This window comes from Mus pahari, chromosome 1, assembly GCF_900095145.1.
Source record: "Mus pahari chromosome 1, PAHARI_EIJ_v1.1, whole genome shotgun sequence".
NCBI classification, from domain to species: domain Eukaryota; kingdom Metazoa; phylum Chordata; class Mammalia; order Rodentia; family Muridae; genus Mus; species Mus pahari.
The window spans coordinates 115,678,612-115,705,196 of NC_034590.1; the positions used below are offsets into that span (position 1 = coordinate 115,678,612).

General features: G+C 55.1%; 2 protein-coding genes across 5 annotated transcripts in view; both read right to left on the bottom strand.

Annotated features, from left to right (window-relative positions):
* The window catches only part of Ankrd13d (ankyrin repeat domain 13D), a 12,910-nt gene extending 9,978 nt beyond the window's left edge, over nucleotides 1-2,932 (bottom strand). Inside the window, exons 1-6 of one of the 4 annotated variants that reach the window (XM_021199200.1) lie at nucleotides 2,674-2,932; nucleotides 1,954-2,089; nucleotides 1,714-1,838; nucleotides 1,010-1,055; nucleotides 784-927; nucleotides 354-543 (exon numbers count right to left, since the gene is read on the bottom strand). In XM_021199200.1, coding sequence (XP_021054859.1) covers nucleotides 354-543; nucleotides 784-927; nucleotides 1,010-1,055; nucleotides 1,714-1,838; nucleotides 1,954-2,089; nucleotides 2,674-2,763 — 731 coding nt within the window. In that variant the 5' untranslated portion in view covers nucleotides 2,764-2,932. Of the gene's footprint in view, nucleotides 1-353; nucleotides 544-783; nucleotides 928-1,009; nucleotides 1,056-1,713; nucleotides 1,839-1,953; nucleotides 2,090-2,616 lie in introns of all 4 variants that reach the window. The other 3 variants (XM_021199209.1, XM_029531777.1, XM_029531784.1) reach the window with 3 other exon arrangements.
* A 2,863-nt stretch (nucleotides 2,933-5,795) lies between these two features.
* Nucleotides 5,796-26,103, bottom strand: Grk2 (G protein-coupled receptor kinase 2). The gene is made up of 21 exons (XM_021186752.2): nucleotides 25,771-26,103; nucleotides 14,344-14,420; nucleotides 12,410-12,483; nucleotides 12,187-12,288; nucleotides 12,005-12,079; nucleotides 11,813-11,874; nucleotides 11,208-11,259; nucleotides 10,853-10,944; nucleotides 10,437-10,536; nucleotides 10,269-10,347; nucleotides 10,053-10,183; nucleotides 9,712-9,806; nucleotides 9,536-9,643; nucleotides 9,302-9,368; nucleotides 8,933-9,033; nucleotides 8,222-8,288; nucleotides 8,048-8,143; nucleotides 7,637-7,799; nucleotides 7,352-7,488; nucleotides 7,148-7,261; nucleotides 5,796-7,062 (listed from the first exon to the last, which is right to left on the bottom strand). Exons 1-21 carry the CDS (start codon nucleotides 25,881-25,883, stop codon nucleotides 6,898-6,900), a joined length of 2,070 nt encoding a protein of 689 aa, XP_021042411.1. The 5' UTR covers nucleotides 25,884-26,103; the 3' UTR covers nucleotides 5,796-6,897.
* Nucleotides 26,104-26,585: the final 482 nt, after the last annotated feature.

Consider the following 26,585-nt stretch of genomic DNA (forward strand, 5'->3'; position numbering starts at 1 on the left):
GAAAACCAAAAAAAAAAAAAAAATTGTTGTGATAGCATATATGTTACTAGGAGCCATAGAACCCCTGCACCTCAACCTAAGCAGCCCCTAGTGATGCAGGGTCAGCCTCCCAAGGGTGTCAGGGACCCTGAGGACAGTGCTTTCATCAGTGATGGTGCTTTCATCAGTGGTGGTTTACACTGAGCGTGAAGACACACACATACCTATAAAGGTACTCAGGATTAGAGGCAGGAGGGTCTCTGGTTCAAGACTAGCCTGCGCTACACAGTGAGACCATAACTTAAAAATATATATATATGCGTTTTCTTATCTCTCCCCCATCCCTACCCATAGTACACCAGGCCCCAACTGACCTCTCAAAGGCTACATTGCGAGTGTCCAGGTGGGTGGAGACAATAGGAGAGGTGAGTCGACTGGCCACATGCTCCTCACTAGGCCGCATGGCAGCCAACAGCGCTTCTGGTTCATGCAGAGATGGACCTAGGGTCTCTGTGTGTACCACCTGCCGATCATGATCCACTTCCATCACCAAGGCTCCCGCCTCTGTCAGCCACAGGGGTATCACAGGAGGGGGCCATATTAGTGCCAGGTCCTAACAGTGAGCTCTCCTCAGCCAACCATTGCCAAGGAGATAAACCCCCAGCCCCTGGGTCCCTCTCTCCACCCTCAGCTTCAGTGTCCACGTTCAGAAAGCACAGAGATAGAAGAATACCATGCCTACAAGCCACCAGGGAATCTGAGGGTGACAGAACACGTGTCCCTGCAGCTCATCCCAGAGCTCACCCTGACCCCTGAAGATGAAGCTCCTTCGGCCACGCTGCCAGGTCATATGCTCAAAGCCCAAGAGACTAGTGTCCACCCGCAGACTCTCACCCCGCTTCCACACACGGTACACATCACTCGGGCACATCTTGGACACAAGAGGTACTGAAAAAAGTCTCAAAGTCATTGGGAATCTTCCCCAAATGACCCACTCCAAGTCTCTGGCAGCCAACTGGGCCCCACTCACCCCAGCTAGTGAACTCCCATTTCATTTCCACGTAGAAATCAGGGGCCTAAGAAAAACCAGAGCTGCCTGTTAGGACCCAATGGCCTGGTGCCACAGCCTAGTAGGCCTTGGGCCTCACAACTACTCTTTGGGAGCCCACAAATTCTGATGCACTGCTGTGGCCCAGCTATACTCCCACTCCAAACAAACCATGCCAAGGAGAGTCCAAGTAGGCCCTAAAGTATCCACACATATAGAAGCTATAAGCACTGGGGGCCTGGAGTCAGTTTTGACATGGGCCACAGCCCACTGTGGGGCCCTACGAGGTCCTCTGTCTTTTTGGTGTCTGAGTCCTTATCTGGAAAGGGGACCCAGTGACCCTTCCAGGCCTTCCCACTGTGCCTCTGTCCTTTGTATGCTTAGGCTGGAGTACACAGGACTAGGCACTCCAGGGCCCAGGCCATCTCTACCCAGTCACCCTTCTGGAAATTTACATTCTCTAGGAGACCCAAGGCCTACCATTATACCCAAGAGAGTCCTGGTATCAGGCTCCCTCAGTGCTGCATGGGCCTGGAATCCTCTGTTTCTTACATGACCCTTGGCAGAGGTTGAGACACAGATGGTGGAAAAGCTTCCTGCACAACCTAGATACTCCTCCAAGGCCAGGCTTTTCACAGGGAGCTGGAGAGCCCGTTATGATACCCCACTTCTTTACCCTACCATACCTGACGGAGTTTGTTGAGCAGTTCTGGAATGCCAGCCAACCTCTGTGTGGCCCTCTGGAAGTCCCGATACTGGAGTACCAACTGTACCATCTCAGGGTCCCCAGTGCTGACTGCCTCCTGCAGGACTGGAGATGAGCAACTGCTGGGGAAGCCCTCTTGGTGTCCCCAGGCACGGTTACTTAGTCCCATTCACCAACCTGGAAGCTACTTCAAGGGAAGACCCGCTGCCCTGAACAGTACCTGCCCAGCCCTGGCGGCTCTCTCTGCCCACGTTGGCATTATGTCGAAGGAGGACTCTCACAGACTCCAAGTTCCCCAAGGTCACAGCCAGCTCCAGGGGGGTTCGCCCTCGGGGGTCCTCCTGCTCAATGTCGTGCTAAGGGAGATGGGACACTCAATACAGGGCAAAAGAGGGCCAAAACAAGGAGGTCACTGGATTGAAAAGGGCTGGAGTTACTATGGGAAACGAGAGTAACCAGGTCAGTGAGAAGATAATAGTGTGGCCTATGTGGACTGGAGAGTGTCGGGGTAAAGGGGCCAGTGAGGGCCAGTGGGAAGGAACTGCTCATTTCTTCTGCCCTCTGCTATACAGAGTTGAGGGCCTGGTGGCAGAGTCTAGCGAGACAGATTCAGGCTAGGGATGTTGAGAGTTTAGACCAGCTTGAGGACTAGAACACGGCTCTTGTCCTCATTCTAGCTCAGAGGTGATGAGGGTGAATCCTGTGCTTAACGCAATACGAGGTGGGCAGAGAGCAGAGCAAGGCCCAACCAAGGGAGATGCGCTAAACAAACGCTCAAGCTCGAGCGCAGGTGACCAGGGATTTGGAAAGAGCTGAACCTAAGGAGTCAGGATGCAGCTGCGGAGCACAGCAGGGGCGGTGAGCTGCGGAGTAGATTCCGTACCTTGGCACCGGGGCTTGGGGGGAAACCAGCCGAATCGGATCCCCTGCAGGGCCTCACCTTGCGGCTGTGCAGTGCGGCCTCCAGTTCGCGGTGCCGGTTCGCCCAGACTAGCCGGTGCAGCGGGAAGGTGGGGCCCAGGCCGGCCATGCTGGGCCTCAGCACCGCATCCCGAGCGAACGGCCCAGCCCTATTTGGCCTGCGCCTGGCACGTCCCCTGCTCCTCCGCTCTGAGCCGCACCTCAGCTGCACCCGCCGCAGCCCCGCGGACCCCTGGTAGAAGCCGCGGCAGCAAGAGCGAAGGCGGCAGGGAGGGCGGGGCGGGGACCTGGGGGCGGGGCTACATGGAGTTAGGGCGTGGCGTCAGGCTCCGCACCCCCTCGCCTCCCGTAGCTACGGCAACTACTGCAGGCCTGCGCGCTGGAGGCGGGCGGAGTGTGTGTGGGGTGCTGTCCAGTCTCCAGGGCAACCACACGCACCCCAGGAACAGCCGGAACTTCATTTTGAAGCGCCAGGGTCGGTGGGGGGTGTTCCGGAGGGCGGGTCATAATTGCAGCTCCACCCGTGCCCGCAGGGGGCGCCCCTGGCCCTGGGCAAATCTCTTAGTGGTCAGAAAGGTGAGGGAGGGAACGGAAAGGGAGTGGGGTAGGCTCGGTGGCACTGGGATTGGGCCGGGTCTGTTGTTCTTGCAGGCCCCTGCCCACAATGTGTCCTTCCGTCTAGCCCACTCCTGAGTTCCATCAGCACCGACTTGTCTTTTATAGGCGGGTGAGATGGGAAGTCTTGATCTCATCCCTGCCAGCCCAGGCGCTTAGCTTCTGGAGATGGGCACCCAGCAGCAACCCCTAATGCTGACCAGTCAAAGCTTTCTTTCCCGAGGATCTGCCTGGCCTTGATGCCTGGAAGACATCACACCATGGGTGGGGAACTAACCCTCCAGCAGCAAGGAATCACGAAGAGTTATATTGGGTTGGGGAACATAAGCTCAGCTTCCTGACTGGAAGATTGGCCATGGTGCAAGCTACCACCACAGGGGTCCATTTTGCAGAGGCTGCATTTTACTGCCAACAGGGAAGGAGGGAGAATTTTGAAACAAGGCTGGTACTTCCACCCACACAGGATCTAGGGTTCAAGCAGTCAGTCAGCTTAGCTGGTTATCTTCAGTCCTACCATGGGTTCTCTGATCCTGGTCTTGCTGGGTGGCGAGGCGGTAAACCAGACTTTGCAAAACTGAGACTGGTCTGTTTCTCTATTTTTAAATTTTACATTTAATTAACTATACATTCATTCTTGTGTGGGGGTGCTCATGAGTGTGGAGGTCAAAAACCAACTTTTGGGAGTTGTTTCTCTCCCACCCTTGAACTCAGGTTGTCAGGTTTGGCAGCAAACACCTTCATTGGATAGCTCCACCTCCCTATTTGTAAAACTCAGTGTGATGGAGAAAGGCCTTCTAACTTGAAGTCCCATCCCTGCCCTAGGATGTCCTCATCGCTGCAGCCTGATTACCACCTTTCTCCCCTTCCTCCCTGTGATCACGTGGTTTATAGCAGTCCGGGATCTAGGCTACCCACCTTGTGTGGTGTGGTCAGGTTATCTATGATGTCTGGACTTTGGGAAGAGCTCAAGGTCCTGAGCTCCTAAAGGGCCAGAGCTCTGCAGTTGGGTTCTGCTGGTCTCTGCTTTCGTCAGAGACTTCCTCCCCAGCATCTCCACCATGGACCTGGATGGCCTAGGACTTGCTGCAGTCTTGAGCATTTCTCCGCCAGTCTTGGCTGCTCTGACATTGACCCTTCTTTCCATGTGGACCTCTCCTAGCTGACAGCTTGTCCAGTCCCATTTTCCCACTGCTACACTGATGTCACTTCCAGGACACGTCTAGTCCTAGGTATTCCATGCTGCCACATTAGGGTGTCAGAAGGCAAATGTAAACGCCTTTCCCTCTTCCTTCCAGGCCAGCTGTGCTCTGGGCTATCTCACCTCTTTGTTGTTGTTTTGTCTTTTGAGACAGGGTCTCACTAAGTAGCCCTGACTGTCCAGGAACTCTCTCTGTAGTCCAGGCTAGACCCACACTCACAAAGTGCTGGGATTAAATGTGTGCTCTGCCATGTCCAGCTCCACCTTACCTCTTGATCAACAACATGGCCTCCCTCAGTCACTCCCTTAGTGTGGCCCGGTCTGCTACACTGTTCCATTTTCTCCTCTCTGGCCTCTTTCACCTCTTCCTTCACAATCACCAATTACAAGAACATCTTTCCTGGATAGAAGCAATGGTCCCATCTCCCCACTTCTTGCAGTGACCAGCTATTTGTTTTAAAGCCAGTTCTAATGACTGCAGCCTGCCCTAAAACTTGAGACCTAGCCAGACATGGTAGCAAACACCTGTAATCCCAGCACTTGGGAAGTGGAGGCAGGAGGGTGAGGAGTTCAAGGCCATCCTTAGCTATACACTGAGTCTGAGGCTAACATCTGCTAACCACCCAGAGCCAAGCAAGTTCAGCCCCCAGTCTGTTCAACGCTCCAGGATGCAGTCACTGAGTAATCTGGGCTGTGTTAAGTTAAGGCCTCTCAGGGTCCCAAGGCCTGGGTCCATTGCAGTTTGCAGTCTAAAGTGCTTGACCATTCCTGGTCTTAGAAGCATCTCTACTAATGCTGGAGGCACAGCTAAATGCCATTTTATCCACAACCCCACAGCATCTGTACACGCACTCCTGCACAGCATAACAGGAAGGGCAGTAGTGCTTACATGTTGTCACTGGCAAAGGCCTGGAGCAAGGACACAGGAATATGAAGTTCATTCTTGGGAAGGACAGGCTTGATGCTGAGGTAAAGCCCAGAGACCGAGGAGAGGTTACACAGTGAGGCCAGTGTCAGCCAGACACAGTCAAAGGCCCAAGAGACGCAGTGTGGAAGAGAAAACAGATGTGTGCTGAGAGGGAGTGGGGATTAACACAGTGCTTGACCTGCAGGGGCAACTTGCTAAGACCAATATGCCCCCAGCCATTCCAAACGTGACAGCTGACGAGAACTACTACAGGCCACTCCTGCTTAGGTGGGAGGTGAGCAGAATAATCTACTCCTCCAGGGAGGTAAGGATGGGTTACTAAGATCCTCCCCTTTCAGGCCCCAGACTGAAGTGACTGAAAAGTGGTCACCAGGCACAAAGAGTCTGAGACAGCGAGGAGTCAGGCACCATTTTTTATAAAAACGCATAGTCTCATTTTCCACTCTTTAAAATCACATTCAAAAATCGGCAAAGAAACGCCCCAGGAGTAAGTAGACAAGAGGGCAGGGTGTGCCCACCCAGCCCCCAGGGGGAGAGGGCGCGACACCACACACAGCTGCGCGACTGGCACGAGGGGGCATGCGGTGGGCAAGGTGGCACCTGTGGGTGGTGGCCACTGACATGACATGGGCTAAGGGGCTGGACAGTGTGGGTGGGGGCACACTGACCAGCCAGGACAGGGAGGGCTGGCCCCAGCTGGGTTCTTATGCTGTGCCGCCCACCTGCCCAGGCTGTCCCACTGTGGTCCTGGGCAAGTGAGCCTCACCCAGCCCAGGGTTAGGGATCTAGGTTCAGGCTAGGCCAGTGTGGCCCAATCCACAATTGCCTTTTGCACGCTCCTGAGTCCAGGCACGCAACAGGAAGAAGAGGGGACTTGCAGGGAGGCCAGCAGCAGCCACTGCCAATGGCAGCCTCCTGATGAGGCAGTGGTAACACACAGGCTTTTCCTGAACAAGGACCCAGGAGCCTGTCACTGTGGGAGACCTCCTAGTCTGAGGAGACAAGGGCCTTCTCTCACCAGTGGCAAGAGGGCAGGACAGCAGGGTCTGTCCCTCTGTGGCATGGGAGCTGGGATAGGAAAGTTCAAGTAGTACCCCTGTGTTGCACCTTCCTAGGTAGGGGTGCTGGGCCACAGACTGAGCCCAGCCCACAGAGCCTGAAGTGACACACCCACTGAGTGTGGCTTCACCCCACGGAGGGGCAAGAGGGCTGGCTGCTGAGGGTTGCTCTTCTTCCCTGTAGGAAGATACTGGGAGCAAGGACCCTAGGGGGTGGGGTGGGGACAGGGGAGGGGTGCTAGACAGTGGCTGGGTTGGTGGCAGCAGGAGCTGAGGCAAGCGGGCCCCTCCCTGGGGGCTGGGCCAGGCTGGGGCTACAGGAAATCACAATAATTACAAAATAAAACATTTTCCGCTTTGCGGGAAAACAAATAATAAAAATTCAACAAAATAAATTAGAGGTTTATAAAAGGCGGGTGGGCAGGCGGGCAGCAGATGGGTGGATCAGAGGCCATTGGCACTGCCACGCTGGATCAGCGGCACCTTGCTCAGCTCCACCACAGGTGAGCGTGGCTTGTTCTTCATCTTGGGCACCCGCTGCACCAGCTGCTGGGCCTCACGGTAGGCATCACGCAGCTCCTTTTTCCATTGCACCAGCTCAGGATCACTCTGTACACATCCAGGCTGTGTCAGCCTCTGTTGGCCAGGCACCCACCCACCTGTACCCTAACCTCACCCCCTCACCCCCACTTACATCACACTGCAGGACAAACTGCTTGCCACCTCGGATCTTAAGCAGGAGACACTTGCGTTCCTTGATCTGAGTCTCTTCCACCGACTGGATCTCCTCCATGGTCAGGAGGCTCTGCTGCAGGGTGGGAAGGCAGAATAGGCTGTGAAGAAAGTCCTGGGACCCACCCTGGGGCCCACACCAAGTCCCGCCAGAACCTTTTCTTACCGGAGCCTCCCCTTCGCCTCTCCACTCGAGCCGGTTGGGGAACAGGTAGAAGTATCGCCGCTGCCACTGGGTCAGGAAGGGGTTGCCCATCTTGGACATGTAGCCATGCATGATGCAGTCCTTACCCAGGGCATAGTCTGTACAAGACATGGGATGCAGGCTCAGCACCCCACCCTTACCCAGCCACGTTCTAGCTGTGGTCTTGGACAGTTTCTTAGCAGAACCTGCTTTTCATTTCTGCAGTGTGAAACAGGCCTATTTCTCCCCATGGTCATAAGTCCTCACCCTCCTCGTGGCCCAGCTGTTTGTTTTTGGCCTTCTTTCGTGCCTCCAGCCGGTCTGTCTCAGCATTGATGGTATCAAAGACAGTTTCTGCCACCTCCTGCTGCCACCGCTCAGAGATGGTGAGAGGGAAGTTTCGGTACAGTTCCTGGTCACTGTCCAGTAACTTCACCAGGCGGACATGGCAGGGATACATGGGTAGACAAAGGGTGCCAGGACATTATCAGCCACAGGCCTGTGTGGGCCCTAAGCTAGGGATGGCCTCCTGTAACCACCATCCCCAGGAAGGTTGGGGGATGAGGAAGTATGGCCACAGTTCACACGGTAGCCACAGTGTCTCACAGGGGCAGAGGAGGGGCGAGGGCCATCCAGACCAGGCTAGGCTCAGGGGTCAGAGCCAAGCGGGTGCAGTACCTTGATTCCTTTTGTGTCCTCCTCATCAAAGGAGCCAATGTCGAAAGCGTCAGCTGCATTCACCTCCCCACGTGGGGGGATCAGTGGAGGGGGATACTGCACAGAGCAGGGCTCGCATCAGCATGGGTGAGGAGAGCTGCGGAATTTCCCATCTACCCCTAGACAGGCTTTTACCTTCTGTAAGAAGACCATCTGCCAGTCCAGAGAACGGAAGAAAGGGCTTTCTTTTACCTCCTGAGCCCTGTGGGGAGACAAGTCTGTCACCTGGGCTCTGCACCATCTAAGTTGAGCTAGGTCCAAACTGTGGGGTCATTAGCTTAGGTCTGACTTCTGACTCAGTCACCTTTTGGCTCTGTGACCTTAAGCAAGTTCCATTACTCTCAGTCAGTTTGCTATCTCTAAATGGGAGAAGCAGTTCTCACATCCTGGGGCAGATGTGAGTTCTAATACTACGTTGTCTGATAACTAACAGATACCCCAGCAGTCCTACACAGTCGCTGTTAAGCTGGGTGTGGTGGTATATGCCTTTCATCAGCAGCACAAGTGTTCAAGGCCAGCCTCGGCTACAGAGTAAGGCTAACCTGGTTTTCATGAGACCTCGGTTCAAAAAATAGCCCCCTCCTCCACCTCATGCAAAAAAGTCTTTGCTACAAAAATTGTTTTTGGACCCTTTGAAAGCTGACCCTCAGGTGGTTCCAACTGTGACACACCCAGCCAGCCCTGCCACCCTGAGGACATAGGGCCATGACCTCCCTGTGAGCTCTGAGGAGGGGTTCAAATGATGTGACACAACCACTGTTCTATGGGGGTACAGTCAGAGGCCCAGCAGGGCACAGCAAAGACTGAATATGGTCGGTCCCATGGTGGAGAGGCCAGGATACTCACCCCCGGCCCAGACAGCCTAGCCTCCGATTGACATCCCTCTGCAGCAGACCTTCCAGCAGGGATCGGAGGTCAGGGGAGAAGGAGTCAGGCAGCTCAACAGCCTGCAGGACAAAGAGAAGGAAGACGTCAGCAGAAGCCAGGAAGAGAGCCCTGGCTCCGGGGAAGCTTAGAGGCCAGCAGAAGGAGATGAGGGAGGCCCAGCTTCCAACTGGTCCTCAGCAAGTGTGAGCTCTGACAGCACAAGCAAGGCGAGAGGCTACAGGGCAGCAGCCCATTCCTGAGGTACAGAGAAGGGACCGCTGGCCAGAGAGAACCAGGAGTTTGTGCTTCTGGCACCACGTAGGCCTTCACTGCCACCCTTACACTTACCATTGTCAATGTCATGCGGTCAATCTCATGCTTGTCTTTGGTCTTGTGCTGCCGGAAGGGGCTGTGTCTAGACAAGGGTCAAAGATCAATGTCAAAGAGCAAGGATGGGAAAAAAGTGAGGTAGACTGGTGGATGAGGCTAGTGAGCGCTGAGGGAGGCTCCACCTCTAACACCCAGGGCAGGGCTCTCCTCCTGCTTCCTATCTGGGTTGGACATCTGGGATAGCCTACTCACCCCCGCAACAACTTGAAGAGCATGCAGCCCAGGGAAAACCAGTCCGCACTGCTGTCATAGGCCACGCCCTTCTGTAGGACTTCGGGGGCCATGTACCCGTGTGTGCCCCTGTGGGAGCACAGGCTATAAGTGAAGTGGAGGAGGGTTGGGAATGGCGGGAATGGCGAGGCACTTACACACTCGCATGAGGCTTCTTCTTGGAGAAGTCACAGGCTAGGCCCAGGTCCGAGATCCTCACATGGCCATGCTCATCCAGGAGAATGTTGGCTGGCTGTGAAGGAAGCCCAGAGAGCTCCCAGGAGGAGGCCCGCTTGGGCCCTCACTGGAGGGCACTACAGGTTTTTGGGACAAGGCCCCAGGTAGGACATACCCCCCCCCCCAGGTTCCCTCCCAACCCACCCCATCACAACTGAACTCAGAAAGAGGCTCAGGCAGGAAGGGGAGGAGGGAAAGGCAGGGAGATAAGCCGGCCTTGTTGCAGGCCTGGAGGGAGAAGCAGGTGGCAGCAGCCCCTCACCTTCAGGTCCCTGTAGACTACAAAGCGATTGTGCATGTGTTCAAGGCCAAGGATGATCTCAGCGGCGTAGAAGCGCATGTCGGCCTCAGAGAAGACTCCATGCTGGGACAGGTGGTAGTGCAGGTCCCCACCTGAGGGGTAGCCCCCCAGGTGAGACTCAGCTTCCTGCCCAGGTCCAGCCCTAGGTCCACCCCCTAGGGCTGGTCCTGAGCTCACCGTTCATGAGATCCAGGATGAAACTGAGCTTGTCTGGTGTGTGGAATGCATATGACATGCATACGATGAAGGGGCAGTCCTAGGAGGGAGGGGAAGGTGAGTGAGCAAAGGCTGGCTGAGGCTGGGGTCAGAGGTCACTACGGAGGCCCGCTTGGCCACCCAACTCACCCCGGTGCTGACAAGGGAAAGCATGATCCGCTCGTTCAGAGCCAGGGTCTCTCCCTGCTTCATCTTGATGCGTTTTTTGTCCAGACACTTCATGGCGTACCTATGATAGAGTAGGTCAGCAGTGTCAGCGCGCCCTGCAGGGGAGTGCCCCAGGCTGCTGCTGCAGACCAGATGCAAGACAAACCAGTGACATGACCAGTGCTTTAGAGAGGGCAGGAGGTGCCAGCGAGTAAGTCTCTGAGGAGCCCGAGGGAGACAGGGCAGCCAGAGCAAAACAGGGAGGCGGGGACAGGGGCAGGGTTCAGGGATGGTGAGCTTGGGAGACTGGTCCCGGAACAGTTTTTTAGAAGGCCCCAGCCCCTCATGGACTCCTCCCTCAGGCACCCCACCTAGTGCCAGCTGATCAGGGTGCTCACATCTTGCCTGTGTCTGCTTTCCGGCACCCATAGACCTCACCGAAGCCCCCACGCCCGATGATTCGATGTACACTGAAGTCATTCATGGTCAGCTGCAGGGTGGCAACAGCCGGGGTCACTGCAAGCCTCCACAGCCCCACAGCACAGGCATCTGGGCAGCAGGGACAGGCCCTGCTAGCGGGGTCTCCTACTCCTGTCATCTAGACACACACCTACAGTTCTCCAGCCTCTCCTACTGGGATCCCAGCACTGGCCCTCCTCCCTCCAGAGTCACCTCTGTGGGGCCAACAGCAAAGCCCTGGCCACTGCATTTCCCCAGGGTCCCCTGGCACACCAGCTCCCTGAACCCACTCACGTGGATGTTGAGCTCAACATTCTTCCACTGGCAGAACCGTGTGAACTTGTCACTGGGAAAGAAGGAGGAAACACACTCAAGCAAGCATCAAGGCACTGAGCAGTCATCAGGGTCCGATCCACCCACTGCCCTTCCAGGGTCCTGACACGTGGATATAGAGACCTCCTGAGCCTATGGTTAGCTCAGGCCAACAAGCTCAGCAGCCTGAACCACGTTGTCCTGCCGTGATCAGATCAGAGAGGTGTTCTCCAGTCAGACCTCCATCAGGGTACAGCACCTGCTGCTCACATTCCCAGTGATGTCACCTTCTCAGCCCGCTGTACCGCCCATGGCTGGGTGGCTGTGACTAAAAGAGCTGTTCCTAGTGTTCTGCCTAGACACTGGTGGTTCTCACCACAGAGGGAAGTGTGTACCTCAGGTCCAGCCCTGCCTAGACCCTAACACTCCACAGCACAGGGAGACACAGGGTGGGAGAAGAGGACATTGGATCTCTGTGACCTCTCAAGAGTCTCTGTGACGGGACAGAGACAGACCCCATACCTGGCCGCTTAGAGCCAGGGCAGGCTGCCTGTCCGAAGACCAATTATCTCGCTTCTCCTACTTACCTCTCAATGAACTTCTGGAACACATCCCCTCGGAGGTTCTGACAAATCTCCTCAATGTATGGCTGTGGGGAGAAAGCTGGGAATTGGTGACTAAGTCTGTGGTACCCCAGGCTCCAGGGCCCCAGCTGACTTAAGGCGGGAGGGCCTGATCTGGGCAGGATGGGGGCAAGAGGAGAAGCGCCCAGCACAAACCTGGAAGAGATCTGGAGGCACCTGCTTCTTCACCAGGTGGCCTTGGACATGCTCCGTAGCATTCTTTGAAAAGGGCTGGAGAGGACAGAGTGGCTGTGAATCCTACACAAGGCTCTTCCTTCCCTTCTAACCCCACGTTGCTGGGGGTCAACACATGAGTTCACACCCCACAGGACTCTTACATGTGAGCAGGCCAGCAGTTCTTTCATGATATAGGAGTCAAAGATCTCTCGGCTGCGGACCACACGTTCCTCCTCTGTCTCCAGCTTCTCATATTTCTTGATCTGGTGGAAGGAATACCTATAGATGATTGTCTGTGGCCAAGACACGAAGCTAGATGCCAGGGGCCACAGACACAGCAAGGTGTTTACGCACTGTTATCTCAGTAGACCTCGCCCATCTTACCTCTTCATAGAATTCCACCAAGGGCTTGGCCTCTTCCAGATGGTTCAGGCAGAAGTCCCGGAAAAGCAGGTACCCTGAAAGCAACCAAGTCTGGTTACACTGGGCCACGCACACCCTCCTCTTAGGGGCCTTCTCATCACTGTGAGTGGAGTGAACTTGGAGTTCCTGAACAGAGCTAGCCAGGGCAGTAGCAGAGATGGTCTGTACTGCAGGAAGGGTCGAGGCGATGTGCCCACGTGGGCTGCCACCTGCCTAACAGGTCCCAGATTCCAGGTCAGGGAGCTTGTGCTTGTGCTTCTGCCCTGTCCCCAGCATCTGCCTCTGCAGATGACAGCTAAAAAATGCTGGTGCTGAGGTGAGGTGTGGAGGAGAGGTTGGTTCTGGCATGGAGCTCAGGGCAGTGTCATGCTCCGACCCCATCTGTGCTGCAGACACTATCTACTATGGGTTCTTGGTGGCGACAGTAGGATGGACAGTCAGGCTGTAACGGGAGGGAGATGGCAACCAAGACAGAGTGCCTCTCCCTACCCTCTCCTTCACAGCCGGTGGTTTGCACAGCGTCTCTGATCGGGAAGGCCGTCCAGCTGGCGAACTGAGGCTCAGGGACACCTGCCGTAAGGGCTCAGAGCTCTTCAGCCCACTGGAGAATCTCTTGGAAAGCGGCCGAGGGTGGAGGTCTCAGAGCAGCTTTCAGATGGCAAAGCTGAGAATGGCTCCCCCCTCTGGCCTCTAGTCCAGCAGGAATGCCTGAGGGTTTTGTTGTTGTTTTGTTTTGGAGACAGGGTTTCTCTGTGCATCCCTGGCTGTCCTGAAACTTCCTCTGTAGGTACTGCAGGAAGGGTCTAGGCTGGCCTCAAACTCAGAGATCTGCCTGGCCTGCCTCTACCTCCTAAGTGCTAGGTTAAAGGCATGTGATACCACTGCCCAGATGGGTGCTTGAGTCATGCTGGGTGGCTTTCTATGCTCTTAGGAGCACTGATGGCCAATGTTATTAATGGCCCCTAGTCAGGTTTCTCTGCTAATGCTTAAAGCCATTAATTCTTCTAAGGGCAGTCGTGTAGAAGCTTCCAGTAACTTGTGAACAAGGTTAGTGGGGAGAGGCTTGGGATCACAAAGCACTCTTACTGACATCACTGACTCGGGTCCATCCTGTCTGCCGTGGGCAACTGGGCTCAAGGTCCCATTTCTCAGATTTGAAGAATATGAGGCTCAGGGAGGAGAGGTAACTTGCCCAAAGCCAGATAGTACAGACCTGTACCCCCAGGCTGTGTTCTTTCTGGTCTACTGCTGAACTAAGGCTGAATTCCAATGCCTGATCCTTCCAGGATACCCTCAGTTCCATACTGAGACCCCACCCTCGGGAAGCCCAAATCCGAGGCCCCGTGTGACTACAGTGGCTTCCTGAGATATCACTCCAAGCTTTCCATCTAGGCTGAGCATTGGGGTGCATAGTGTAATACTTTTAAGACAACCCAAATTTACACACACACCAGAGGAAGGAGGACAGAGGGGGCCAGGGCCAAGGCAGGTTGTGCACTTAGGGCCTGGGGGGTATGGGGTGGAGGCGGGGCCAACCACAGCTCCACAGGCACCACAGGAAGGGCCCCGCCTCTTCCTGTCAGTTCTACCAACGGCCCAAAGCAGCTGTGGCTGCGCCAAGGGGAAGCTGCAACTCTCAAAAACAAAAACCCCAAAGGAGGAACTTCCCTGGCGCCTGGGGAAGACTGATGGGTCCCCACCCCCACCACAGGGCTCCCTGGGCAGAAGCCAGGGGCTGGGAGTCACAAAGGGTCACTATTCTTTACTGGAGGGGGAGCCTGAGTAGTGGGGACACTTCTGGGGCAGGGGCACATAGCGCAAGCAGAGGCTGACAGGAAGCTGACCCTGGAGTCCTCCTGTTGAGACCTCAGGCTGGGAGAGGTGCCTGCACTTACCTAACTTCTGTGAGAAGATCTTTTCAAAGGTCACTTCTCCTCGGTCCTCCAGATACTTCTGCATGACACTGCGGATGCTGCAAGCCAAGGAGTGCCATGAGCAGGCGTCACCCACAGAGGCTTGGGTACAAGCCTGGGTCAAGGCACTCATTTTCTAAAACAAATGTATTATTTTGTGAGTGTGTGTGTGTGTGTGTGTGTGTGTGTACTCGCAAGCACTCGCGCAAGTGCCATGGTGTGTAGAGGTCAGAATTCATGGGGGTTGGTTCTCTCCTTCAATGTGAGTCCCAGATATCAAACTTAGGTCGTCAGCCTTAGCAGTAACACTTTACCCCCTCACCCCCCACCTTTTTTTTAAAAGATGGGCTGGGCCGGGCAGTGGTGGCGCACACCTTTAATCCCACACTTGGGAGGCAGAGGCAGGCGGATTTCTGAGTTTGAGGGTAGCCTGGTCTACAGAGTGAGTTCCAGGACAGCCAGGACTATATTGAAAAACCCTGTCTAGAAACAAACCAACAAGCAAGCAAGCAGACAAACAATGCTAGACTGACGCACTATAGCCCAGGCTAGACCCACAGCAGCCCTACTTCAGCCTCTCTAGTGTAGGGATTACAGATGAGTGCCACCATGGCTGTTTTGAATGGAACCACTCTAACTCAACGTTACCATGTCTCCAGGGAACTCCCAGCCCCTCAGCTGGCCTGATCACCCATTCTGACCACAGGTTACTTCAGAGGAATCCAAAGTTAAAATGGCCAGCAAATCCTCATCTGTACCACTGCTTGCAGAGGTGTCACACATTGCCATGTGCTAACTCTGGAAAAGCCAGGACTTGTCCACTGGTTGGATAATGGACAGAACAGAATTGTTATGGTCTGGCAATAGGAGGAATGAAACATTGACACTTGACAAGTTCAGGACCAGGTAATGAATGGCTGGCGGCCTCAGGGCACTCAATCTATATGAACCCATCCACATGACTCCATGACAGGCTCCAGGCTCGCTGACCGAAAATCAGGTTTGTGGGTACTAGAGATTTGGGGGAAACTGCCAAAGGGGCCACGGATTTTCTTGTTGTTTGGTTGGTTTGTGTGTGGAGGTCAGAGGACAACTTTTGGGAGTCAGTTCTCTCTTTCAGTATGTGGGTTCCAGGGGTTAAACTTGGGCTGTAAAACTTGGTGTCTGTTTTGTTTGTTTTTGTGTTTTACTAGCTGAGCCATGTCAATAGCCCGGGGAGGGTTTCCCTGGGAAGTGCCAGGATGCTCCCGGGTGAGGCCAAACAGTAAAGAACACATACAGAAAACACTGGGTTCGGTCTTGGAGAGACAGAGTTTTACTGTTGTAGTTGAGGATGGCCTCAGACATATAGCAATCCTTCAGAGTGCTGGGATTACAAGCATATGTTACCACACTTAGCTTTGAATTGTATTCCTTCACAAATTTATATTGTATTTCATCATCATCCCAGCGCTCAGGTATATCAGGGGTTCAAGGCCAGCCTGGGCTATGTAAAACCCTATCTCAAAAAAGGGAAGTTCAAGCCTCAGGGTGTGTCCCTAACACTTGGATAAAAACTGTCCCCTGCCTAGACCACCTGGTAAGACCACAGCAGAAAACCTGGTCACCAAAGTTCCTGAGACAATCTCCACAGGCTCCACCGTGTTTATTCACTGCAACACTGCGCGGCCCGGGGGAGCTCACTGAGCTGCATTCCATGCTTCAGAGGCCTCCTGGTCTCCGCCCTCCTCTTCTGGGCCACTTGCACCCTAGACCTGCCAACCTGTCCCACCAGCCAGCTCTGGCCACATCTGGCCCCACTGGCCTAGTCTCTTCAGAGAACACACAACTGCCCAACCGAGGGCACTAGAAGCCAGGGGGTGTGCTAGGCCAAGATCTAGGGAACATGTGGAACCCCAGCAGGTCTCTGCCCAGGAGACCAAGGCTCTACACCACAGTCCGGCTTTCTGTGCTCGCCTCTACTGCCCTTAGAATCCCCAACAGGTTAAGCGTAGGCTAACCTGGTCCCTCAGGCTAGAGTCAGGCACTGTTCACGGCATGAGACCCACACCTACTTCCAGGCAGGCCTTTCTCTGGTGCAGGTCCCTGGAATGTGTCATCAGTGGGCACTGAGGCCTTGGGGGCCAGTGGTCAGATCAGCTCTGGGTGGTGAGGAGCTGCTATGTGGAGATGTAGACCTTTGCTGACTTCCTGAAGTGCAAACAGGATGTCACCAGGTGGTGGAGCCCAGGGCAGAGGGCTGGGGGCATTAAGATGGGTGAGGAAAAACTGGCCCGGCAACAAGAGGCCCACAAGATAGAGAAGGTACAGCAAAACCACATGGAGGGAGGACAGGAACAGGGTGCTGGGGGAGCTCAAAGCCAGGGTGCAGCCTCAAGGCATGGCCCTTAGGAGGCTGGACGTAAGACTGAGCAGAGACCTCATGGGGTCACTATGTAAAAATGTCCAGGTAGACACTGCTAAGGTGAGAGGGAAGTGGGGTGGGGAGGTGGCACAGGCTGCTGGGCTGTGGGTGCAGGAAGGGTGTATGCCAGCCCTACCTTACACTCTGAGCTTCCAAGTTTTTGGAAAGATGACCGGTCAAAAGTAAAACTGGGGCAAGTGGTGCCATAGCCTCCAGGCCCAGCCCTTCCAGGATGGATCTAGCTTTGTTGGCCTTCCTCAAGAAAGGCCTCTCAAGATAGCATGCTGAGCTGCCCAGGACCAATCCTGAAAGTGTGACCCTTTTGCCTAGGGGCTAGGAGACACCACAGGTCCACCAAAAGCTGTTTCTGACAGGAAGTGGGGCTCTGATGACCAGGCCACGCCTTGGTGACTCTGGGCTTCCAGCCTGCAACTACTACCCAGGCTCAGGCCCCACTGTTGCCTCAGAGCTATTCCCTCTGGGACAGCAGGGCCGTTCTCCGGTAACTGACAGAGGCACCAGGGCTACATGTGCCCTTCATCTACACTGGGCCAGCTTCTCCCCCTGGGGACCACCCACCATCCACTTACTTTTCCGTCTTCAGAAGATTCAGAGGGACTTGGGATAAGACAGACTAAACCTCACAGACACGTATGAACAACAGGAACTTGGAGAAAAGCTGTTAGTCTGAGGGAGAGTACAGCTGGGTGGTCTGTACCTAAAATCCCAGCACTCAGGAGGCTGAGGCAGGAGGTTTTCTCCAACCTCCTATCTCAAACAAAACTGAAATAAAGAACTAAATCAGACACCGCCCATGCTCTACCTGTAGAGGGCAGCCTGGCCAGGCAGCTCTCCACATAGGAGACTGATCTCTCACATCTTACAGGAGAGTGGCACTCCTGAAAAACCAGCTGGTAGGAGGGCACAGAGACACAGACACGAAGCTCAGGAACCTGCACAACCAGGTGCCTGGATCTCACCTGGCAGATAGCCCAGAGGTATGAGACCATCACCATTCCCAAGTCCTGGTCCACAGACAGACAGAGAGACAGACAGGATATGAAGCAGTAAAGTGATGGGGGTGTGTGTGTGTCAGCTTGTCAGTTCTTCATGCAGTGGGGAGTCAGACAGACGGGCTCAGGTGGTGGGATGTATGGACAGAAGATGCAGAGGACAGGCAAGGACCCCAGCTGTTGCAGAGAAGGGCAGAGGCTTCTCACCAGGAGGACAGGGCACTGGGAATGGGGGCCCTGGGTACCCCTGGGATACCCCCCCTATACTGGCTTCCTGAGAACCGACCAAACAGGCAGTCTTGGCTGAAGGCCTGCCCACACAGGGTCAGGGGACATGGTCTAGAGCAGTCGAGATGTGTTAGACACAAAGGTGTCTAACGGAGGCAGTGCTGGTAAAGACCCTGCCTTAGACACCAAGGGGCCAACAAGGCAGGGCTTTCTCATTTGCCACCTGAGCCTGGAACCCAACAGGAAGTAGGACCTCAGGCTGGAGACTATCCCTCCCACGAGGGCTAAACCTAGGCATGGTTATATCGTTCTCCCCTGCCCCCAGTATCTCTTTTTTTTTCTTTTCTCCTTAAAAGAAAAAAGTCAGCCAGACATGGTGGCGCACACCTTTAATCCCAGTACTTGGGAGGCAGAGGCAGGCGGATTTCTGAGTTCGAGGCCAGCCTGGTCTACAGAGTGAGTTCCAGGACAGCCAGGGCTACACAGAGAAACCCTGTCTCGAAAACAAAACAAAACAAAAAGTCTTTTTAAAATAAAATAAGTACTACCCCAAAACCAAACCTAAGGTCAGCCTAGAGCAGAGCACCTCGGACAGGAGCCCTCTAGCACGGTTTCCAGTCTGTCCTCACGGAGTCTGAGGCTAGAGGCTGGCAGACTAGAAAAGGTGTCAATGGACGGAACTCCTGGCCAGGAAGCAAGTGCAGGCTCACATGCGAGGCAGTAGCAGTCTCCTCCAGGATGAGTCCCTGATGCTGGCAATTCCTGGACATGTGACATGCTGAGTGGCACCTCTCTCCCCACCCAAGCCGATAGCCACGTCCATACAGGGGTATGTGGTTCTCAAAGTCCCCACTTAGGAAGCTGAGGTCAGCACATTGTAAGTTTCAGTTGGTCTGAGCTACAAAATGAAGGGCAGTTAAGACTACCATTACTGAGGCCGGGCGTGGTGGCGCTGGCGCACGCCTTTAGTCCCAGCACTCGGGAGGCAGAGGCGGGCGGATTTCTGAGTTTGAAGCCAGCCTGGTCTACAAAGTGAGCTCCAGGACAGCCAGGACTATTCAGAGAAACCCTGTCTCGAAAAGCCAAAAACAAAACAAAAAACAAAACAAAACAAAAAAAAACTACCATTACTGTGTGTGGGATACATCACAGACCCTTGTGCCTTAGCAGCTGGAAGGGTGCCCTAGCCAGGTTTCAAACAGGTCTTCCCAGACCCCCAGGAGGTCATCACAAACTGTGTTTCTTTACTCTGAATTTTGGCACATGTGCATGCAGATGCAGACAGATGTGCTCATGCTTACAGAAGACAGAGGCAGCCGTCAGATGTCCCCCTTAGTAACTATCCATGCTGTTTACCAAGGCAGAGACTTTTGTGGAACCCAGAGCTGGTGGCTGAGCTACCCAGCTTGCCCGAGTGACCCTATGTTTCTGCTGTTCAAGTCCTGGAATTACAGATGAGCCACAAGCCAGCCTGGCCCTTATGTAGGTGCCAGGGTCCAAATTCTAGACCTCATGTGCATACAGCACACAACTCTATCCACTGAACCATCTCTCCAGTCCTATTTTAGTTTTCTGTTATAAGGTCTTGCCATGTAGCCCAGGCTGCCCTTAAACTAGCTACCCTGCTGCCTCAGACTCCACAGTGCTAGAGCATGTGCCACCATGCTCACTCAGCCAAGTTAGACTTCCATGCTGGCTTCCTCTTTTGCAAATAGTGTCAAGGAAATGGAATTGTTACTTCTGTACTGCATATTAGAAAGCTTGAAAGGTCTAAAGGGGAGGGGGTGCTCCTGGGGTGCCAGGTTTTCGGTGCACTGTTAGCCTGTGTTTTTCCTCTTAGACATTGAGACATGGTTGCCCTACGCTTTATTACCTGGCACACCACAACTCCTAACTGCCTGCATTAGAACATGATTCTATGCTACACTAACCAGTCTACACTTGTTCTGAACTCAAAGGAAGGGGCCATGGCCAGGCAGTCTCGTAGAGGCAGAGCAGTGGCCAGAGCCAGGCCCATTGGCAGGAGGTGAACTAAATGGAGTGGCTGCCACTCCTCTGATCCAGGTAGCAGCTCTAAGCACTCCCATGGCTCCACCCTAGCGTACAGCAGAGAGATACCTGTTCTGCCAAAGAATTGAGGGCATCCAGGCACTGACAGGCTTCGTGCCAGAGCGACCTGCCCCATCCCCATCCTTAGCTTCCTAGCACCTCTAACAGCTAGGGTGCTTACACAGTTTGAGGAGCAGGGCTGGCCTGAGATCAGGAGTAGGAAGAGGGAACTCCCTCTCTGTTCACAGTGACTAAGGTGAGAGGACAACAGGCGGGGAGGGAGTGGGGAGGGAGTGGCGTCGTAAGAGAACTTCTCATAGGAAAGGTTCCACATGCTTCAGCATGAGAGCAAGCCCACACTCTGGCACAGACCTAGTATGTCAGGCCTGCCCTCACAGATGGCTCCCCCGTAGATGGCTGTATGGACTGGGAGGGCCTCCAGGAAGGAGTCTGACGCAAACACGCCCATTTTGATGGTAAGGAGACCAGGAGTGGAAGGATCCACAAGGCCATCGGTCTGGAGGCCCACAGTAAGCCTGTGAGAGAGTAAACATCCAAATGGCTTTGAGTAATGTCTCAGCAGGGAATGGGAGGGATGGGCCTCAGAGGACCAGAGCAGCATCCAGCCTTTCCACCCCACGGGGCACTACAACAGGGCAGCACACCTCCCAGGAGCCTGCCAGGCTGGAAGGAATAGTCTTGGCTGGCACAGAGTTCTGGTGTTTGTGTGATGGTGACACTGATGCTGTGACCGCCCCCCCCACCCCCCCACTCCACACACTCCCTGAGAAGCTGGTGCAAAGGCTACAGGTCTCTAGGCTGGTGTGTCTCAGATGGCCACCTTGGGAACTGCCTGCCACACACTGGCAGGGAACAGCTAGCAAGCTGTGGCTGTAGCTGAGGCATTCCCTGGTGGCATTTCCAGGAACCTGGCACCGAGGTGGCAACAGCAGGAGGAAGTCCCCTGGGGCTTCTTATTAATATTTCTCAACGACTGTCCCAGGGGCTCAACAATGTTCTCAGAGCTCAAGGACGGGGCCACTACCAAAGGGAAAGACCAATTGTAACCACCATGTCCACCAAACCCAATGAAGGCCAACACTGGTTGACACTGAGCCAATGATCAATGTCCAGGAAGCCCCCAACCTCCAGGTCCTCTTGCAGGATGTTCAGGAAGCAACACTGAGGCATCACAAACAAGATGTAAGCAGGCACCCTGCACCTTACTGCCTACAAGGGCGTCAGGAGCTGACATCCTGTCAGTGTGAGCTGAGAACACCATTCTAGGAACCCTTGCCCAGCAGTCACTGGAAGGGGGTTGTCCCCATTCCAATTCTGGGGCAGCTTCCACCCTCAGAGAAGTGACCCCCATTTTATCACCAAACACCCACGTCTGCATCGCCAAAGCCGCCCTCTTCAGTAAGCAGTGATGTGAGCGAGACAAGATGTCGTCGGTACAGAAAAATGCTGTTGCCAAACGCCTTACTTTGGGGATCTCATCTGAAGTGGGCCTGAAATAACCTAAGTGCAACTATCCAGAAGAAATGGTCTTGGGAGCCAGGGGGGAGCAGGGAAGGGGCCCAGAGAGAAACAGCAGGTATGATGGAGGCTGTGCATTCCTCAAAACCCATCACATGCTCTCGGCTCCTGCTGTTTATTCCATAATATCCAGAGAACAGCAGCCATGTGCAGGCAGCTGGAACTCCCTGGGGCCCCTAGGGCTCTCAGCTTCCTACACAGCAACCTGGGCACAAGGAGAAGCTGCGGCAGAGTATGTGCCTGCACTTGACGTCACCCAGGGTTTACTACGAGCATGGATTGTGCATTAATAGGACAGATCATTCCCAGGCTGACAGAGCCCAGATTCCTGCGCACGGTTCCTGACCTCTGATGCTCATGCTCCCTTCAAATCCATTTACTGAGTGCACGGTGGAGAAAGCAAGCAGAGCTGAGCAACTTAATAGCAAATCCGTGAGAGCCTCACTCCGGAGAGGAGGGCAAATGGGAACAGGCATCTCAGAGAGCCATTCCCAGGGAGCAGTAGCAGCTTCAAAGGCCCGCAGGGATAGACTGCAGAAAAGATAATCTTGTTTTCAGGGGCAGGAGGGGGTGGGTTGCTGCTACTGGAGTGGAATGTTCTAGTAAGGGGTAAACGCTGACAACCGCAGGCTTTCTGCTAGTGATGGAGAAGTGGAGGGAGGAAGAAGAGCAAAAGCCTTCTCAGCTTGCCTGCTCAGCCCTCCTTCCCCCACCAATCTAGGCAGGAAGTCCTGGCTGTAATGAGTTAACAGGAACGAAGAGAAGGAAGAGTAGCAGGGTCTGGGGAGACCGGGGAAACAAGCACAGGGCAGGCAGGGGCGGGCAGCATCGGAGGAAGCTGGTGGTGGGGGAGGGACCAGGAAATAGCCCAGAGAACCAGAAGGCTGCAAGAGGCACCCATCTCCCACATGCTGCTGCTGGGGTTGCCACTGTCACTGGGGAGAGCTGGGACATCTCCTGGGACCGCCCAGGCAGGGCTCCTCACCCAGGAGCCCTGAGATTAATTACACAGGGCCTCAGTGGTCATATTAAGCAAATGAGGATAATTATAAGACTGCAGCAGCTGCTGGAAACAGCTTCTGTAGGGCGAGGACCAGACTTCAGTCCCACAGTCCTGGGAGGTCATTGGCTAAGGACCAGCCCCTTGTTTTACCAAAGCAGATAAACTGAGGCAGGTCCATTCAGGATAAGTGTGCCTGGGTCCAGTGTGAGCCAGAATTGCAGGAGTAAGAATCCAGGACCCCCGTGTCCCACCCATATAGCACCTCCTCCTGAGAGAAGGTTGGGATGAGTCTGCTCCCAGGTCCTCTAGGTGACAGAAGGGAGCTGCTTCTGCCAAGTTACAGTGGCACTATGCCCAACAGTTCCCAGTCCCCAGCCCTGGGAAATAGGAGCTGTGATGCCAGCCAAGCTCAGCCAAGCCACAACCCTGGGCACCAGCCACAGAGAGGCTGCCAAGATGGCCTACCCCAAAGTAGGAACAACTCCCATTGGCATACTGGCACAGGAATGAACCCCATTGCTTCTTTACCTGACCCTGGGTTTAGGGTAGGGAAGGAAGCGGGGCCCTGTATCTGATGGAAGCCCTAGCATGGAGCTGTCCCTCCTATCTATGCACTAGCTTTGCCAGGGCAGCCTGTTTCTGTTTCAGCAAATGGCAGAGGGGCTGGGTCTTGTATACCGTGACAACTGATGATGCCAGAAACTGCCCTGCTACTTTCAGGCCACCACCCCAGACCCACAGCTCCCACGACAAGTGGTTTCAGCCATCCCGTCCCACAAACCAATTATATAGGAGTGGGAGGAAGAGACAAAGCCCAGACAGGAAGAGCTCTGTGGTTGGGACTCCAAAGGCCTGGGATCCAATCCCAGACCTTCTGTGTGATGAGCCTTGAAGCCTCGGTCAGGAAATGAAGAAATGTCACCTGCTGGGTCAGCCAGTGTCCCAGAGTTGTGAAGACAAGACACCTCACAAATTGGGATATATAGGGCACACACGAGACGTGGTCACAGCCACCTTCAAGGGTAAGAGATATCTGCCTCAACAGTGTGCAAAGCGCATCACCACGAAGGGGACCTGCCTTCCATCATGGGAGGCTTGCATGCCTAGGGCCATGGCCACTGCAGGGTGACTGACTGAGCATACCAGTGGGCAGAGTTAGAGGCTCCTAACCGTTCACAGACTGAGCAGTTGGCCCAACAATATCCTACTGATGGTGACCCTGCACCTGTGGTATCGTTCCCTAAAACTCACAGCCTGCTGCAATTTTGCTCACAGCTTATTACCCCATCCTGGTACTGTTGGCCTTGTCAACTTCGCATGTTGGTTTTTGGATCAACTGAGATGACAGATGTCAAAATAAATAATGAATTATTAAACTTTCCATTCTTACTCAATCACATCACATCATAACTGCCACCATATGAAAAGGTAAAAAGAAAGAGGTACAGCTCATTTTTCAGGGTTCTGGAACACCAGCAAGGAGATGACCCGAGGTGGGGGGTCTATTAGAAGCAATGCATTCTGGGGAAAGATTGTCCAGACACAGAGAGTTCTAGAAAAGGCGCCACCTCAAACTTTGCAGACCTCCACCTGCAGAAGAACCCCATGGCTGTGGCCGCCCAGGGGAGCACTACAAGCCCGAGATGCGGACTGCCCCTCCCCCACTCTTCCCTTTAAGTTTTGTCATTTCTGAACTCATTTTCATCCTAACTGCTGCTGCCCCAAGACAGCCCCAGCTGACACTCAGTCTAGTTCCTGTTTTGAGAAATCTGATTGCGAATGTCTTAGAAAAAAGGGGGGCCCAACGGCCTCTTCAAAACACAGACCAATTTTTCCTCTACAGGGCTTGGTTCTCAGTCAAACTGAAACCCAGTGTGTAGCCACTGGAGGAGGGGCACGGTGACAGGCACAGCAGCAAGCCCGCAACCTGCCCACCTGGCTCTAAGGACTGAGGCCACCAGAGGCCTATTCCACACTGCCCACTGGGGGGGGGGGGGGAACTTGCCCCATGTTCTACCACAGAGAACGGCAGTAAAATCAAGGCCAACTCTTGGCTGCTAGAGTTGGCATGAGAAGCTGCTGGGACTGGCCTCACCACCCACTGTGAGGCATCCTGGTGGGTGGACACATTTCTTCCAGATGCAGGATGTCCAGGCCACCCTTCAGGTCAGGACAAAACATAAAGCTGGAAGCTGAGAGCCCTAATGTGGAGGCCAGGTGACACTGCACAAGCCATCCAAGTCTGAGTTGTTTCCCCTCTCTCACATGCACCTTGTTCTATGGACACAAAACCACCTGGCTCACTCGGTCTCCTGTGCGGCTCAAAGGGGAAGATAAGCCTATTTACCATAATTTACTGGACAAGCCCGAGCTACACCTCTCACATCCTGCCCCGTTCTGCACCCACATCCTGGACAGTTTAAACTTTGATACCAGGTGCGATGACATCAGTTGTCTTGTAGAGAGGTGGCAGCGCGGTCCAGCTGCTGTAGGATGGGAGGTCCCCTGGTCAAAAGTACCCATAAGGAACCACAAGTGGGGAAAAGGGTAAAGAAGGGACTTCCCTCACCCACCGGAATGCAGCCCTCAGGAACGGTACACTGCACTGTCCCCAGAAAGCACTCTCAAACCCAATCCCATAGTGACCCCGCCGTAGGGGAAGGCAAAAAAAAAAAAAAAAAGTCTCCAAATTGGTCCTCTTCACTCCACAAACCTCACAAGAGTGTTACCCACTCCACGGGGAGTGGATAGGGTAGTGGAATACCAACGGGAGCAACAGACTGTGTGATACAATCGGGTAAACAGAGGCAGACTCCAGGAAGGGAACCACAGGGGAACACAGAGGGTAGAGGGCAGAGCCAAGCATCAGGGTGGAAAGAAGGCTGCAGCAGAGTCGGGCTGACAGCGACCAGACCGGGCGGTGAGATACAGGAAGCGGCAGGGCGGCCCAGGGCTAGGAGCTTGGACTTGGGGCGCCCCGGGCTTGCGGACACACCAAGCCTGCGGCGGCAGGGACAGAGGAAGTCTCCGGGTCCTGGGGCGGCCAGGATAATGGGGGTCTCCGGGGCAGAAGGTCCCCGGAGTAGAAGGGGTTCCCTGGAACCTGGGGCGGAGGGGTCCCTGGGGCGCGCTATCCCGGGGCGGCGCGTGGGGCCCGGCCCAGGCGGGCTCACCTGGGCTCTGGCAGCAGGATCTTCTTGCTGGCGCGCGCGGCCGGCGTGGCCTTGCTCTTCTCCATGGCCATCAGGTAGCTCACATCGGCCAGCACCGCCTCCAGGTCGGCCATCTTGGCGGCGGCGGCGCTGTTCCTCCCGCCGCCCGAGGCTCCGCTCCGCTCCCGCTCGCTCGGCCCGGCCCGGCCCGCGCGGCTTGTGGGCCTCGGCGCCGCCGCCGCCCCGCCCGGTCCTCGCTCGTCGCCTGCTCACAGGCGGCGCCGCCCCATGGCGCCGGCTCGGGCCCGGCCCGGCTCGCGCTCCGCTCCCGCCGGGACTGCAGTCGGGGCGCCGCCGCCGCCGCCGCCGCCACCACCACCACCACCCGCTCGCCCGCGCCCCGGAGCTGCCGCCGCCGCCTCCGGCCCCGCCTGCCGCGCACAGCGCCAGCGAGCCGCCGAGGGGCCGAGCCGGGCGGGCGGCGGGCGGGCGGGCGGGCGACAGCGCCCCCTAGAGACTGTACCGCTCGGGTCCGAGACACGGGTCTCAGTCCTGGTCTGTTTGTTACCTGAGTCTTCCACCAAGGGCTCTAGGACGACCTCAGACCCCAAGCCATGACCACAAACTCGGATTCCATCTCAGCATGCTAGACTCCACGCTCCACTAGGGCGTTGACCCAAGACCGTGGGTCCTAACAAGAATCCTGACACCGACCAAGACTCCCATACTCAAATTTCTGAACATCTTTTCAGAATCACACCATCATTATCACCCCTGACTCCTGATCTGACCAGACCTTGGATGACAATCCTGACTTCAAACTCCCAACAGGGCCC